The following is a 14,614-nucleotide window of genomic DNA, read 5'->3' as shown; positions in this document are numbered from 1 at the left end:
AGCTCCCCTGGAGTCTAACGGTGCCCCAGATTCCTGCAGGGCATCGTGGGACTTTGAGCCCTGTTGGGTACCATGGGTGCCGCCAGGAGGAGCTTTGAGAGGAGAGGAGGAGCCCTGCCTCATCCAATGCCCGGAAGTACTCCAAAGTCACGAGGATGGGAACCCTGAAGTACTGAAGAAAAAGCAAGTTCTCCATCTGACCCGGAACTGCTGGCAAGTCACATAAACGGAAGAGGAGAAGCACTTCCTGGTCAAGGACTATATAAAGGACTGCTGGAGACGCAGCAAGCGAGCTGGAGTCGGGAGGAGTAGGGCAGAGCTTGCTGGGAGATGTGGAGGAGAGAATTGTGATATATTATTGATTTGCTTCTGTTTATTGGTGGCTGTGGTGCTGAAGGAGCACTACTTAAAGAAGAAAAATATCGAATATATTCCTAGTGATTTTACCCTCTGTCTGCGTGCTTGTCTGTTGGGTTTAATGGGGCGACAGCGTACCCTAGCAGGCGTCTTACAGGGTATAAAAAGAGCATCCCACTGAGGCAGAGCCGCTCACAAGTAAAGATGGGAGGGCTTCACCACTCTCTGAATGGATGTGAGGGAAAATATTCCTATTATTTAAGAATAATGCTCCTTAATGTAAAATTGCAAAGAATTTTGGGATTTAATTGTCTACGGTACATAATACCATCAGGCGGCACTGCATTAAATTCAATTCTGTAGTGGGAATCACTGCATGGACTCTAAAACACTGGCGAAAACCTCTGTCTGTGAACACAGTTCAGTGCTGCATCCACAAATGCAAATTAAAACTCTACTGTGCAAAGAAGAAACCATTTACAAAGATGACACAGAAACACTGCTGCCTTCTATGGGTCTGAGCTCACTTGAGATGGACTGAGACAAAGTGGATAATTGTCCAGTGGTCTGATGAATGAACACTTAAAATTCTTTTGGAAATCATGGATGCTGTGTCCTCAAAGCTAAAGATAAGCAGGACCATCCAGAATGTTATCAGTGCTCAGTTCAAAAGCCAGCATCTGTAATGGTTTGGAGGTGTATATACAAGTTTTAGAGCAACACATGCTGCCTTCCAGGCAACATCTTTTTCAGGGAAGGCTTTGCTTATTTCAGCAAGACATTCCCAAACCACATTCTGCTCGTATTACATGACCCCACATTAAAAAAGTCCGGGTGCTAAACTGGCCTGCCTGCAGACCAGACCTGTCACCCATTGAAAACATTTGCTGCATTATGAAACAAAAAAATAAGAAAAAGGAGGCACCAAACTATTGAGCAGCTGAAACCCTGCATTAGTCGAGAATGGGACAACATATCACTGTCAAAACAACAGCAAGTGGTCTCCTCAGTTCCCAAATGTTTAATGAGTGTTGTTAAAAGAAGAGATGATGCAACACAGAGGTAAACAAACATGCCCTGTCCCAACCTTTTTGAAACGGGTTGCTGGAATCAAATTCAAAATGTGCATATATTTTTCAAAAAACAATGTATTTTCTCAGTTCTAACATGCAATATGTTTTGTTTGTAATATTGTTATTTATAGTTTGCAAGCTTTGCAAATCCTCACATTCTGTTTTTACCAAAGAGGTAAATTGGTCAGAGTTCATCACTCATGCGAGTCCAATTGCTGCCTTAAAATGGCGACTTTTAAATACAAGTGGCGGAAGTGATGTCATCGGGGCCGGAACTGGATATGACGTCAGAACTGGGCGGGATTTCCCGAGAATGGTCTGTAAGGGATTGAGAGAGACAATTAGAGCACCTCGCCGCCCCCTGGTCAGGCATTGAATTACTATTAGTCAGGCCCTTTAGTTGTCTCCAAATCGCATGTGTATGACACTGTATTATATTTTGGTATTTGTTAAATTGTATCAGTCCCCAAAAGGATTACTTTATATAAATTTAAATAAAAAAGAAATTGTCAGCAATTATATGCAATATGCTATAATACTGTTACCTTGAAACTATACAATGAAATATTAACGGAATTAATTTACTGCCTAATCTGCAAGTACTGTATCTGAATATTTAGATGGAATGTAAACCTACATTTCAGTTTTAATTCTGCCCTTCTCAAATGTAGACACAGTAATTTTCAGCATACTCACATTCAGGGTTAAAGCAATATACAGTATTTATTTCACATTTTTTCAAAAAAACATAAAAAACTCAAACCAAAACATCTTCAAGGATAATGACCAGCAAGATCAAAGGCCTTTGACAGAATCAACCAAATGAACCGGCCACTTGGTTATAGCAGCTGATGACAATATTTTATTATTGTGTATTTCCAATAATGACAATCACTGTGTATTAAGCATATGGGAAAAAGTACATGTAAGTACAGTTTCGGTTTACTAAAATGAACACGCTATCAACATACAAAGGATAGACTACTGATTTAAGTATTACATCATTTTGTAACACTATGTTTAAAGCCATATTCCTTCCCAGTCATAAATAAAAAAGGTCATTTTGCCTCTTAACAGCTACTCACAACTATAATTTTCAAGAGACAGTAGATTCCTGATACCTTTGCATTTTTACTTGAAAGTACAGTTGTGTATTTCTGAGTATATATTAATGAAACAATCATAAAAGCGCCCTAGACTTGTTTTAATTAAATACAGTACATGGAATCGGTATATGAGCAAACATTAGCACGACAACTACGTACAATGCATATCGCAGATTTAAATTTGTATTCAGTTTTGATCAATGTCAGAACACTCTGAAGATTACATGGATATGAAGCCCTTCTAACAATTTGAACTAAGCCTTTCGATTGCTGAAACAACAAAAGGTTACTAATTTCAAGCTGGACTTAAGTTCTTTAAGGTTACACTTGTATAAAAAAATAATTCCAGTCTAGAATTAAAACTATTGTTTTCATCAGCAGCAGCAGAAACATCCTTCTGTCCTTTTTATTAACTTGCTTAGTTACATTGTACACTGGAACAAAAAATAAATGCCCAGCAATTGGGCCTTCACTTCATATGCACAGATCTCACTACTGCTTCAAAGTAAACATTAAGCTATGTGCAACTTTCTACATTTACAGCTGTAAGCTCACTACTGTATACTTCACCTGCAAAGCCATGTAAAGCCTTTCACTCCGAAAGGTGAATGCAGATGAAATAATCCTTTGTAAGTATCACAAATGACAATTATTGGAATTAGCTGGTTATACAGTGTGAATGCTCAGTCTTGTATTATGATTGGCTAACACTCCAGGTACTTTCACATCTCAAGTTTTCTTGACATTAGCGGAAATTCTACAGGAAATGTTCTTAGGGTTCATTTTACTAGCAAAGAACAGGCATCAGGGGAGTGTTGCAACCTATTACTTACACTAAACACACAGGCAATGCGTACAATTTTTACCTCAGTTAGCAAAGTGTATGTGTACAACTTTACTGTTAAATTGTAAAAATAAAGCCATAAGCTACCCTTATAAGAGGACAAAATTAATCGATCATACTTATTACGAACGAATTGTAGTGAAATGTTAAGAGCTCATCAGAAGCTGAATGGTTTACTGACTTATATAAATATAATGGGTAAAACACAACTCTTCTCCATAAAATAAGTAAACAAAATAACATAACAAATCTAAAAGTATTTATCATGTTGGGATTGTGGGTTTAATTGAAAGAGACTTTATTTGTGTAATACAGTAATGCTAACACACTGGTTTAGTCCATTAATGGGCAGATGAGCTCTAACAAAAAAAATCTATTGGAAATGGAAAATAATAAGTCGACCTGCTTTGTTTAAAACAGCACTGCTACCAGTCAACACCCTGCAACAATTGTTTGCTCTGCTTTGGGCGTTGAGTTTCTTTGGCTCTTTAAACACATGAACTGCCACTTTTCAGTCAGGAGTTTTACTTCTTTATTGTCACCTTATAGGACACTTATCTGAGGGCATAATGAAATCTGCAACATGAAAGATGGAAAGCACAGGATGTGTACATTTTTAGAACCTACTTTATGAATATTATCATCTTTGCAACTGTTTATTTCTCAAATATTGTATGTTTGTTAAAAATATTTTAAATCAAAAAGGTAATTTAATTTCAGCTGCCAATACATCATACACTGAAAGATTAACAAAATACTATTGCTTTAGGCAGAGATGTTAAAACACCTCCTTTTTATGTACAAATATAAAACAAAAAAAGATGGCAATACAATATGTCATTATAAAGTTAAAACAATGATAGTCTGTAACTAAGTCTATTTTTAAAATAGAGTCTAGCTTGAATGGATAAAAGTAAACCCTTTTGTATAACTGGAATATATTTTACAATATAATTTGAGTCAAAGCAAACAGAGTAACAGATGTAAAATTATCAGTGACTCGTAGTGATGGTCATTCAAAACCAAATAGGCTTACAATCAAAAGTGTCAAAAAAAGATAACTACACACTCTGACGGAAAGGAAATCAAGTTTTTCAACCTACTTAAATAGGCTGTGTTTGTGTGTATGGATATGTCGGTTTCACTTGAGACAAAGTTTGTGCTTTTAATCTGACAATATTTAACATTTTAAAAAAAGTTCAGTGCCTTGAAACCAACATCTCTTTTGCAAATATTAAGACAAAAATACTGAAAATGTTTATAATGCACAAACACTGAGGCAGTTAACAGGTTGCTATGCCACTGCAGATGAAGTATTCCAGAAACACCATTTGTATCTAGAATGGTGTTTATTAAGCACAACATCCTCTTTTTCCCTCTCCTTCTTGACACGTTGATAATGATCCTCTTCTTTTAAGTACCATACAGGAGGCCATCGATGTTTTTCAAAATATTCTTGATTTTCTGCAGAGGTAAAGCATTTTTACTTTGTTAGATTGCTTTATATTAGAAGATAAAGTACAATGGTATTTTCAATTTACACACCATACTCAAGAGTATAAAACATGATATAGCATTCCAAATCCCCTTACTGACCTGCAGATTTAGACTTGATCTCTTTCCGAAACTTGGCACACACGCTGTTATAATGCGTACAGATGTGATGAAGACACCAAGCTGCCAGCTGGTTGGCATTATGAAACTGTATTTAAAAAGTAAAAAAAAAAAAATTAAAGTGCATTGGACATTTTATATACACATAGAATTGTAAAATAACCAGAATATTTGTAAGTCAAAGATTTTTTCTCACAATCACGATATACTGTACATTAATTTGCCATGTGAAATTAAGGTCTTAAGTGAAGCATTCTATCTACATTTTAAAAAAATACTGTCCCTATACTTAAAATAGTGTCTATGGCTCAACAGACTGTGAAAACTGAAACTGTAAAAGTCATCAAATAAGTCCATTTTCAAGTCACGAACAATCTTGAGTATTAATCTGTTATGAGATTGCACACATACAGTATTATAAAACTGTTCATCTGTTATAATATGCGGTTTTCACTTCTTTCTGAATGAATTATATTTATACATATTTTTTACATATCTGAGGTCAGCTTGGTAGAGAAATTGTTTCCTAAAGTCACAGAGCTGACATCAGCAAGAAGCCAAATATATGTCCACGCTGCATGGCTTTTATTAAAGACGTTTGTGGGAACAGAGTAAAAAGATTCTGTTTCCCCTTATAATCTTATTTTCTTTAGCATTTTGAACCCAGTTTTCCTTTTCCTGATTTTTGGTATCTCCTGTTAATCTGGCACTTCCATCCATCCATTTTCTAACCCGCTGAATCCGAACACAGGGTCACGGGGGTCTGCTGGAGCCAATCCCAGGGCACAAGGCAGGAACCAATCCCGGGCAGGGTGCCAACCCACCGCAGGACACACACAAACACACCAAGCACACACTAAGGCCAATGTAGAATCGCCAATCCACCTAACCTGCATGTCTTTGGATTGTGGTAGGAAACTGGAGCGCCCGGAGGAAACCCACGCAGACACGGGGAGAACATGCAAACTCCACGCAGGGAGGACCCGGGAAGCGAACCCGGGCCTCCTAACTACGAGGCAGCAGCGCTACCACTGCGCCACAGTGCTGCTCTAATCTGGCACTTTGTTAGTATTTTCTTTCTGGTTCTGACTGTAGCTTGGGATTTTTTTTTTCTGGTTCACCTGTATAAAAATTTAATGTACATCTGTCTTAAAGATATTAGAACAGCAGTCATTGTTCGCTTTGGTAAAAAAAAAAAAAAATATATATATATATAAAGATGTTTTCAGGATTAGAAAATAAGCTGTCATTATATACCCACTGGAAAACTGGGAAATGGTAATTTCTCACCCACTCACGATAATTTGGAATCATCAGTTCACCTAACCTGCATGTGTTTTGGGACGTGGATGGAACCTGCACACTAAAGACAAAGTCCACAAGGTCAATGACTGGCCACGTAATTTAAACTCAGGATGTCAGACCTGTGTAGCCGCTGCACTAACAACTGTGTTAGCATGCCGCCATACATAAGAGGTACTCATTAATACAGTGTTAATTTTGCTAGTAAAAAACATTTTCTGATACTGTACAACTCTGTTTTTCATATTTCTGCAACAATTCACCTAAATAATCGTTAGAATCATGCAGACACAAGGTTAACTGAAAAAAAATAGGAAAGCATGTGACTGCAGGAAATAATGGCTCTAATAATGTGACTATTAAAAAAAACAAAACAAAAAAAGAGAGAAAAGTTTTTTCAATAAGCACATTAAATGTAGTAAATTACATTGGGAATCCAATTACAGGTTGGAACTGGGCAAAATTAACAAAGTGACTTTATGAAAAAATAGTGGCCACGATGTTACTTCTAGGTCAAGTTTGGAAAACCTTGTTAAAAACTGGAAGCTAAGATACCCACCTGGGACAGTTCTAGATATGTGAGCACTTCTCCATCTATATCAACTCCATCCTTTGAAGCTTTTACCAGTTCATTTACAGCATATTGTTCTGCAAGGAAATATGTCAATATTAAGCACTTGACCTACATTTGTCAGGTACAAAATGTTAAACGTTCATACAGTAAAATTTCATTTTTGCTTGTAGATGTTTTGTTCAATTGTGAGAACAATATTTTTACAATGATGAAGAAAAGTGTTCACACTAAACCTAGAAAATTGCAAGCACGTTTGACTGTTCCTGAGTAGTTTAATAAGAACTACTAATTAGAAAGCAAACAAAGTTTGTTTTTAGTTTTGTTTTAGGTGACTGAATTTACATTTTGGTCAAATTAGTGTTTTAAGAAAACAAACATGAGAATCCATTTTTCTTGTCATATCTGGTGATCATCAACCTCACAAAAACAATAATTTTAACCTTATTTTAGAGTTACTAACATTTAACTTAATGAGCTCTGCAAACTATTTCTAAACTATTGTTTAATTTGGCTTGCAGTTGGTAATTTATCATCTGTTACTCATGCAGTATTTCTAAAAGCAGAAAATGGCAGGACAAAAAAAAAAAGTTTTTTTCTTTCTAACATAGTAATATGTTATGTGTCACACATGTGCACAGTGAGAGCTTGTTGTAGGCTCTGCTCATGAGGTGGGGGACCACTTTGGATGAGACACACCGTTTACAAGCTCTCTTTGTCTTCGTGCTCTAGAGTGAAGGAGGAGCCCCACAAAGAGCAATGATGATACTTCTAGTCCGGCCCAGAAGCTTTGCCCCTTCCAATCACCTTACTTTGTTTTACCTTTTTAATTTTTTCTTCAGTTTATTGACATTGCTGCTATTAAATGGGGATCTCATGGGAACCCCAAAACTTTATTTTTTTCTGTTTTCTTTCATTCAACACTAGCTTCTATATAAATTTAAAAATACAAATTTTCTAGCTATAAACCTGCTTCTATGTAAATAAACTATATATATTTATATATATATATATTTACAATATATATGTATATCTTCTCCCTATGAACAGTAAAAAACATTGAACATTAATCTTCGCTTAATCTTTTAGTGCATCTGCATATATTAAATCTTTTAAGTGTAGATTAGAAAAACTGAAATTGAACATTATTGCATCAGTGTAGGTGTTTCCATAGCACCATCTACTACATTATCATTGATCGTCATCTAATGTTTCAATGGCATAGAAAAAGAAAAAGGGGTATAAAAAGTAAAACAAAACTTGCCAACAGGATTTTTTCGAATATAATAGTCTGCTACTGAATTAATTTAATTAACCATTTTTACATAGATAATCAGGTCAACATAGTTTGAGCTACCCTTTTAATACAGCTAGCATATAATGAATCTAACACATTGCACATGGTGACTTAAAGGATGTTACTTTCAGCAAATTTTATATACCGACCTGTCAAAGCCACCAAACGTGGAAGGCACAATCTATTTGCAAGTGCAATTAATTCCAGTGGATCCAGATCCAGTGAAGGTGACAGCTGATTCATATACAGATACTCCAAAACTGCTTGTATGCATGCCTTGCTTGTATTAGGAAGGTAAACCTATTTAAAACATAGAATAACAGGAAAAAAGAACACATGAGGTATAAGTATAAACTAATGCATTACTTTTATCACATCATTGTAAGTAAAGCTTTTAAGGTGTACTGTTAATCTAACTGGAAAAAATACATTAGTCACCCACACACTGAAATAAAGAGTAAATAAACAAAGAACCTGTTCTGCCAATAAATTAGAATTGTCAAGCCAGAAAGTTAGATAAATATTTTTGAATGTGATGAGGAGAAAAATGTCCATTTTGAGGGACAAAACAAAATCAAAATCTGCCAGCCAGGAGTCAAAAACCTAAAAGACTGTTAAAGAATTGAGCATCAAAGTTAAAAAAGAAGCCAGAAATCAATATCAAAGCAATAAAAACTAAGCCCTAAATCAGGTCCCTTCTCTGACTAAACTATAAAGCAAGAGTGAAATTCTGTTATTAATTTAAAAATATGTATGTGTGGCTGTGGCAATGCATGCTCTCATTAGTGGTGGTGCAACACCCATGTGGCATCACGTCATGTCCACATAACACCAGCAACAAGCATCATAACTACAAGATGGCGGTGCCTATTTTAAGATACTGTGAAATGGAATTGTCAACGAGAAAACAAATAAAATGGCATTATGAACTAAATTGTAAATAAATAATAATTGAATAGCATGAAAAACAAGTAAAAACTATCAACATAATTGTAATAGCAGAAACAAGCTTACCTCACTTAACACAAGTATGTAAGAAACACAATCTGTACTTATCCCAACTGTGCTGATCTTACAGCAACAAAGCTGGCCAGTGTATATACAGTAATAAGTAGAATAATAATCAAAAATAGTAAAAAAAAAAGGAAAACAAAAGAAAAACAGCAGGAATAATAGGAGGCACTACACTGGGCAATGGCATAGCACAGTTTTCAAGGTATCCTCTGGTTTCTCTCCATCTTCCAAATACTTAAACATAAACTTAACTGAAGCTTTAAATTAGCCCTGTATGTGTGAGTGTACAGTAAGTGTGTGTACTGTATATCAATGTCTGTTGCAGTAGACTACAGCGCTGTCAAGTCGTGATTCATGTCATGTACTATATGACAGTAGTTAGAGATTGGTATTTTCAACAAATATTGTACAGATCCACAATCCCTTAACCACATGTCTGAAATTTAAAAGATCCAAAGAGCAATTTTATTCCATAATTACATTTTTTTTTTTGAAGGACCAAAGACAGTGATGCCTAATGGTGTGACAACACATTTTGTGGAAAGTGTTATGAGTGTTTGTGCACATATGACCTGAATTAGTTATGGCAAAATACCACACTTTAAGTCATGGTGTCACTTTTGTAAACAAGCTTTAATGGTTTTATAAAAACTCCAGCTTATTCCTTTTAAAAGATTAATACTTGATTCTGACATTAATGTCAACACAAAAAATGACAAGAAAAATTAAGAAATGATGTTTCTTTATTGGCAGGTAGTTCATATTAGTATCACCATGTTTATTTGGCATATCAAAAAATATAAGTGAATAAAATGAAAACACATCAAATTAGTTAAAATTGACAGCAAATTTTAACACTGACATTTTATGTCAATGTTCAGAAGGAACATGCACACACTTTTAGTCATTCCCTTTCACTTTCTGCCAGCAGCTATGTATGGCTTAAAAAAATTGCAGTTTTAAATCTTCATGACCTAATCACCACATAGATTTGGCCATGTTCCTGAGTGACATTTTTACTTTCAAAACACAGGAGAGAGCAGAAAACGAAACTACAGTGAATGTGAATTTGAGGTATTGTGGAGTGTAAGGAATGGCCAGAAGGCCTACAACCCCTTTTTTTGTATAAGAAATGGCTTACACATTATACTGTGCACTCTTCTGCTGCATGTACTTTCGTTGAAATGTGTATGTGTTTCCCTCATGCTTCTCTTATTGTGTAACATACTGGCCCTTGTTTGTGGTTAAACAGTCAAAAAAGCTGCAAATCCCAATATAAATAAAAGTGAAGAGAAGAACAGAATAACTCATTTTTAACTATCAATAGCACAGAAAGTGGAGTTATTGCTAATGTTTTATCATGGTGTGTATAAGCTGCACCTATCTGCAAAAGTTCAGATTTAAATATATAATATATCTAAGATTTTTTAGTAAACACTTTCCTCACAAATAATTAATTGTCAGTGTTCATAAGGTAAATTTATACTGGTCATGAATCTGAAAAATTCTGAACATCTAAACATACCTGACTCATGGACTTCTGATAAGAAATTGGGATCAAGTATCTGGATATTCTAATGTGAAAACAGAAAATTTTTAAAATGTGATGAAGGGTCGTTAGGGTTGTTCCAACGCAGTGCCATGGATCTGAAGAACTGGTTTTCAAGCAGGAAGAGAAATGGTAAATTCATATTTGTTGGCTCACATTATGAATGTGTTTGGAAATTTTGGGAAATGCTTAAATAAGGTACCCTTTTAATTGCACAGAAGAATGTGGTAACAAAGAGACATTTTAATCTTTTTTATCAACTGAATCTTACTGTATGTTTCAGGTTTGTTTATTAAGGTATCATATTTCAGCTATTTCCTCTGCACTGTGGATCCCTGAAGAGATATCAACATGACTAAAGTACCTCTGCAGCTGAAGACAGGTTTGGTAGAAAACTGAAAATACCATGTTGTGCGTGCTCTGTACCAGATAAAGTAGAAAAACAGCTTTATGTAAGTCTCTTTATGTCTCACTTTTCAAAGAGTGAAATAATCATATAATACTGTTGTCTTTTGAGTACTCTTCTCTTTCAAAATGTTAGTCTAGTTAGTATAAATCTTTGCTAGATCATCTCAAGATATTCTACAACTTTACTAAAAAAGTTTAACCAGTTCATTAGAATCAAAGGATGGAATTATTCTTTTATAACATAAGATTGCACAGAACAGAATTTTACCAGCTCATGAGGAAGGGTGCGCAACCAGCTGGCCTAGGTCTTCAGATCAGTGACAGTGTCTGATTTTGTCTTTTGACTTTGTTCATTATGACTGAATGGGAAAGCCCCCAGAGGTTTATTTTCTCCAAGGTTGCTGCTGACTCTTGGAAATGCTTTGTTTTGCTGTGTATCCAAACAAATTTTGTACGTGGACTCTTGGGCCTTTCTTTATGTGTATCCATTATGTTATTAGTATTTTGTCAAATGATAATTGCAAGAACATGGTGTCCCATGCACGTATATATATATATATATATATATATATATATATATATATATATATATATATATATATATATGTATGTAAGCACTGAAGAAGACAATAAAAATAATGCACAATTTAAAAGTCCAGCATTTTCACTATGTGTTTTTGGACTGTCATTCTAAAGGTGCAAAAAATAGAGAAAGCAAACAAACTTTATAAGAAGCAGTCACTTTGCAACAAGAAATATCCTACAGACCTCTTAGAAGGCATCATTACTGTACACCTCACCTAGATGTGGTTACAGTGTCTGTAATAAATTGCAAACAGAAATATAGGAATACTGGACAGTGCAGGAAAATACCAAATTTAATTATCAGCAGTAGCCAAATATTATTGATTCTTTTATAAGGTAAAGCTCCTATTTTCTATAGATGAAAACCAAGAAAAGAGGTACTCAAATCATGTTTATTTAACGTTATAAATGAAATATAAATATCTGAGATTTTAGTCCGGCAAATTGTTTTACTCACTCTAGCTCAAGGTTACTGCTTCCATGCACAGATCGTATGCCATTATAGTCCATAGCAACAACATTTACTGACAGCAAAAGTGTGAATATTTTTGTGTGATGAGTTGTACACTAAGATACTACTATATAGTTAACTATGAGTTACTGACTATGAGACAAAAGAAATTCCTTTCTGCAAGCTTTTCATTCATTATTCCAATTAACAATTTTTTTTCCCCAAGCTTATTCTAATTTCAAATAAATTATTAAATATACAATCAGTTCTCATTGCCTTAATAGATTGTACTGTTATAACTGCATTTGCAAGATACATTATAGATGAAGCATGAGATATACCAGGTGCAGGAAGCATGGTGGTACAGTGGTAAAACCACTGAGGAGACCGCAGTTCATATTCTGGGTGCTCCCTGAGTGGAGTTTGCATGTTCTCTCTATGTTCGTATGGGTTTCCTATGGATTCCGCCCACAGTCCAAGCACATGCAAGTTAAGTGGATTGATGATGCTAAATGTCCTGTGTGTGTATATGTGTGTGTTCAGTCTTTGATGGACTGGCACCATGTCCAGGCAATGTTCCTCCACTGTCCTCCATAAAAGATGGATGGATATAACAGGTGCTTATTGTAAAAGAAGCCAGTTTTCTATTTATATTTAATTTTATTTAGAGGAGGAGAAAGTTTTCATTATTCTGAAAGAGTAAATCATGAAGAACTTGTTGAAAATGTCTCCTTAAACCAACCACTTACTGTGGTACATTTCTCAGACATCTTGCTATAATATATTATATATTATCTAGAATTATGGCTGTGAATTCTGAAGGAGTCATTGAATAATATTTTGTTTGTCCACAGAAATAAACTTTCCTCTTTCACTTCATTAATGTTTTGATTGAGTATTTTTCTGGTATGTACCTTTCAGTGCTATGCATTTCCTTAAACAACCTATAGCATTTGCATAATTTAGCTTTAAAAATATGCTTACAAATTTTATTACAACAACCTAACAATAGGCTACCTTGTTATTGGCTATTTTAAGCACATCATCCATTATTCAATAAAGTCTTCCCACTTATTTATTAATTTTAAATACCATCATCTTGTCCACACAAAAGTGTATTTTCTATTATTACAGCTTATTATAGAATATGTAGTTCTGTAATAAACCCACAGGACGATTTAAGAAACTAGCCAGATTAAATTTAGTGGAGTGGCAGACAAAATAATCTTCTATCTCATATACCTCTGCCACTCAGATCGCTTTTCATGTTATTTAAATATTTTTATAAATATTAAAGATGAAAATCAAGCTTTTTACTAACACTATTCAACACCTTTGTAACTACATTCCTTAATGAAGTACATTATATATTGGTAAAAAAAAAATTCAATGTCTGCACTCAATGCACAAATAACATACAGTATCCTTTATAGTTCTTTGGATCAGTGTTTTCATATATTTATCGCTGTAATTATTTACTTAAGCACAATATTATTTTACTTAATATATTTTAAAGCTCATAATAGCTGAGCTGATATATTTCATAATGTTTAATTGAATGTCATACTTGTTATTCTTTATGCTCTCACAGTGCAGCCTTATTAAATTTTATACAACAAACCCTGACACTGAATCCTCTTACATTTCTATTAAGAATAAACTAAGAACAGTTAGAAGCAGTTAGAACTACATCCACTTCATTGTTATCTATTATTATTTTAATATTCAGGTTCCTTCTATTATTGTATTGCCATACAGACTTACAATACAATATTGTATATAAGGATGCTACTCTTCTACATATGTATGCTGTCAGGGATGCCAGGGGCAACGACCTGGCTGGGACGCCGTGAGGGACCGGATGTGGGTCTGCGCCCACCCTGGATCACGTGGGGGTCGCCGCCCTGGTTGCTTTGGGGCCACGGGTTGAGGGCATGGAAGCCCCACCCTGCAGGGGCCCGTGGTCACCTCCAGGAGGCGCCCCAATGCCTTGGGGACATGTTACCTCAGCACTTCCGCCACACCCGGAAGTGCTGGGGGGAAGATTAAAAAGGACACCCGGTGAGAACAGCCGGCACTTCCGCCACGCTGGGGCGTGGCCAATGGGGGAATGTCGGAAACACCTGGAGCTCATCCGGGACATGGATAAAAGGGGCCGTCTCCCTTCATTCAGGGCTGGAGTCGGGTGGAAGAAGGACGAGGCACGAGAGGAGTGTGGAGGTGGCCCGGAGAAGAAGGCATTGAGTGGCCAGGACTGTGGATTGGGGTTTGTTGTGCACGGACTGTGTCTGAGTGACGTAAAACATTGTATATATTGTGAATAATAAAACGTGTGGTGGTGATAAACAACATGTCCGCCTGTCTGTGTCCGGGCCGGGTTCACAATGTTTTATAAGATTGCACAGATATATTTAATTATTTTTATTTATTTATTATTTCTGTT

General features: G+C 35.5%; 1 protein-coding gene across 6 annotated transcripts in view; it reads right to left on the bottom strand.

Moving 5' to 3' along the window:
- Positions 1 to 2,127: 2,127 nt before the first annotated feature.
- The window catches only part of rhobtb1 (Rho related BTB domain containing 1), a 48,225-nt gene continuing 35,738 nt past the window's right edge, over positions 2,128 to 14,614 (bottom strand). For all 6 annotated transcript variants that reach the window (XM_039771348.1, XM_039771335.1, XM_039771321.1 and 3 more), the window contains 4 exons: positions 8,314 to 8,464; positions 6,856 to 6,944; positions 4,977 to 5,082; positions 2,128 to 4,844 (listed from right to left, as the gene is read on the bottom strand). In XM_039771348.1, coding sequence (XP_039627282.1) covers positions 4,675 to 4,844; positions 4,977 to 5,082; positions 6,856 to 6,944; positions 8,314 to 8,464 — 516 coding nt within the window. In that variant the 3' untranslated portion in view covers positions 2,128 to 4,674. The remainder of the gene's footprint in view (positions 4,845 to 4,976; positions 5,083 to 6,855; positions 6,945 to 8,313; positions 8,465 to 14,614) is intronic.

The sequence above is a fragment of the Polypterus senegalus genome, chromosome 1 (genome assembly GCF_016835505.1).
Source record: "Polypterus senegalus isolate Bchr_013 chromosome 1, ASM1683550v1, whole genome shotgun sequence".
NCBI classification, from domain to species: Eukaryota; Metazoa; Chordata; class Cladistia; order Polypteriformes; family Polypteridae; genus Polypterus; species Polypterus senegalus.
The sequence above is the reverse complement of the archived record's forward strand: the minus strand, read 5'-3'. Positions and strand labels throughout refer to the sequence as shown.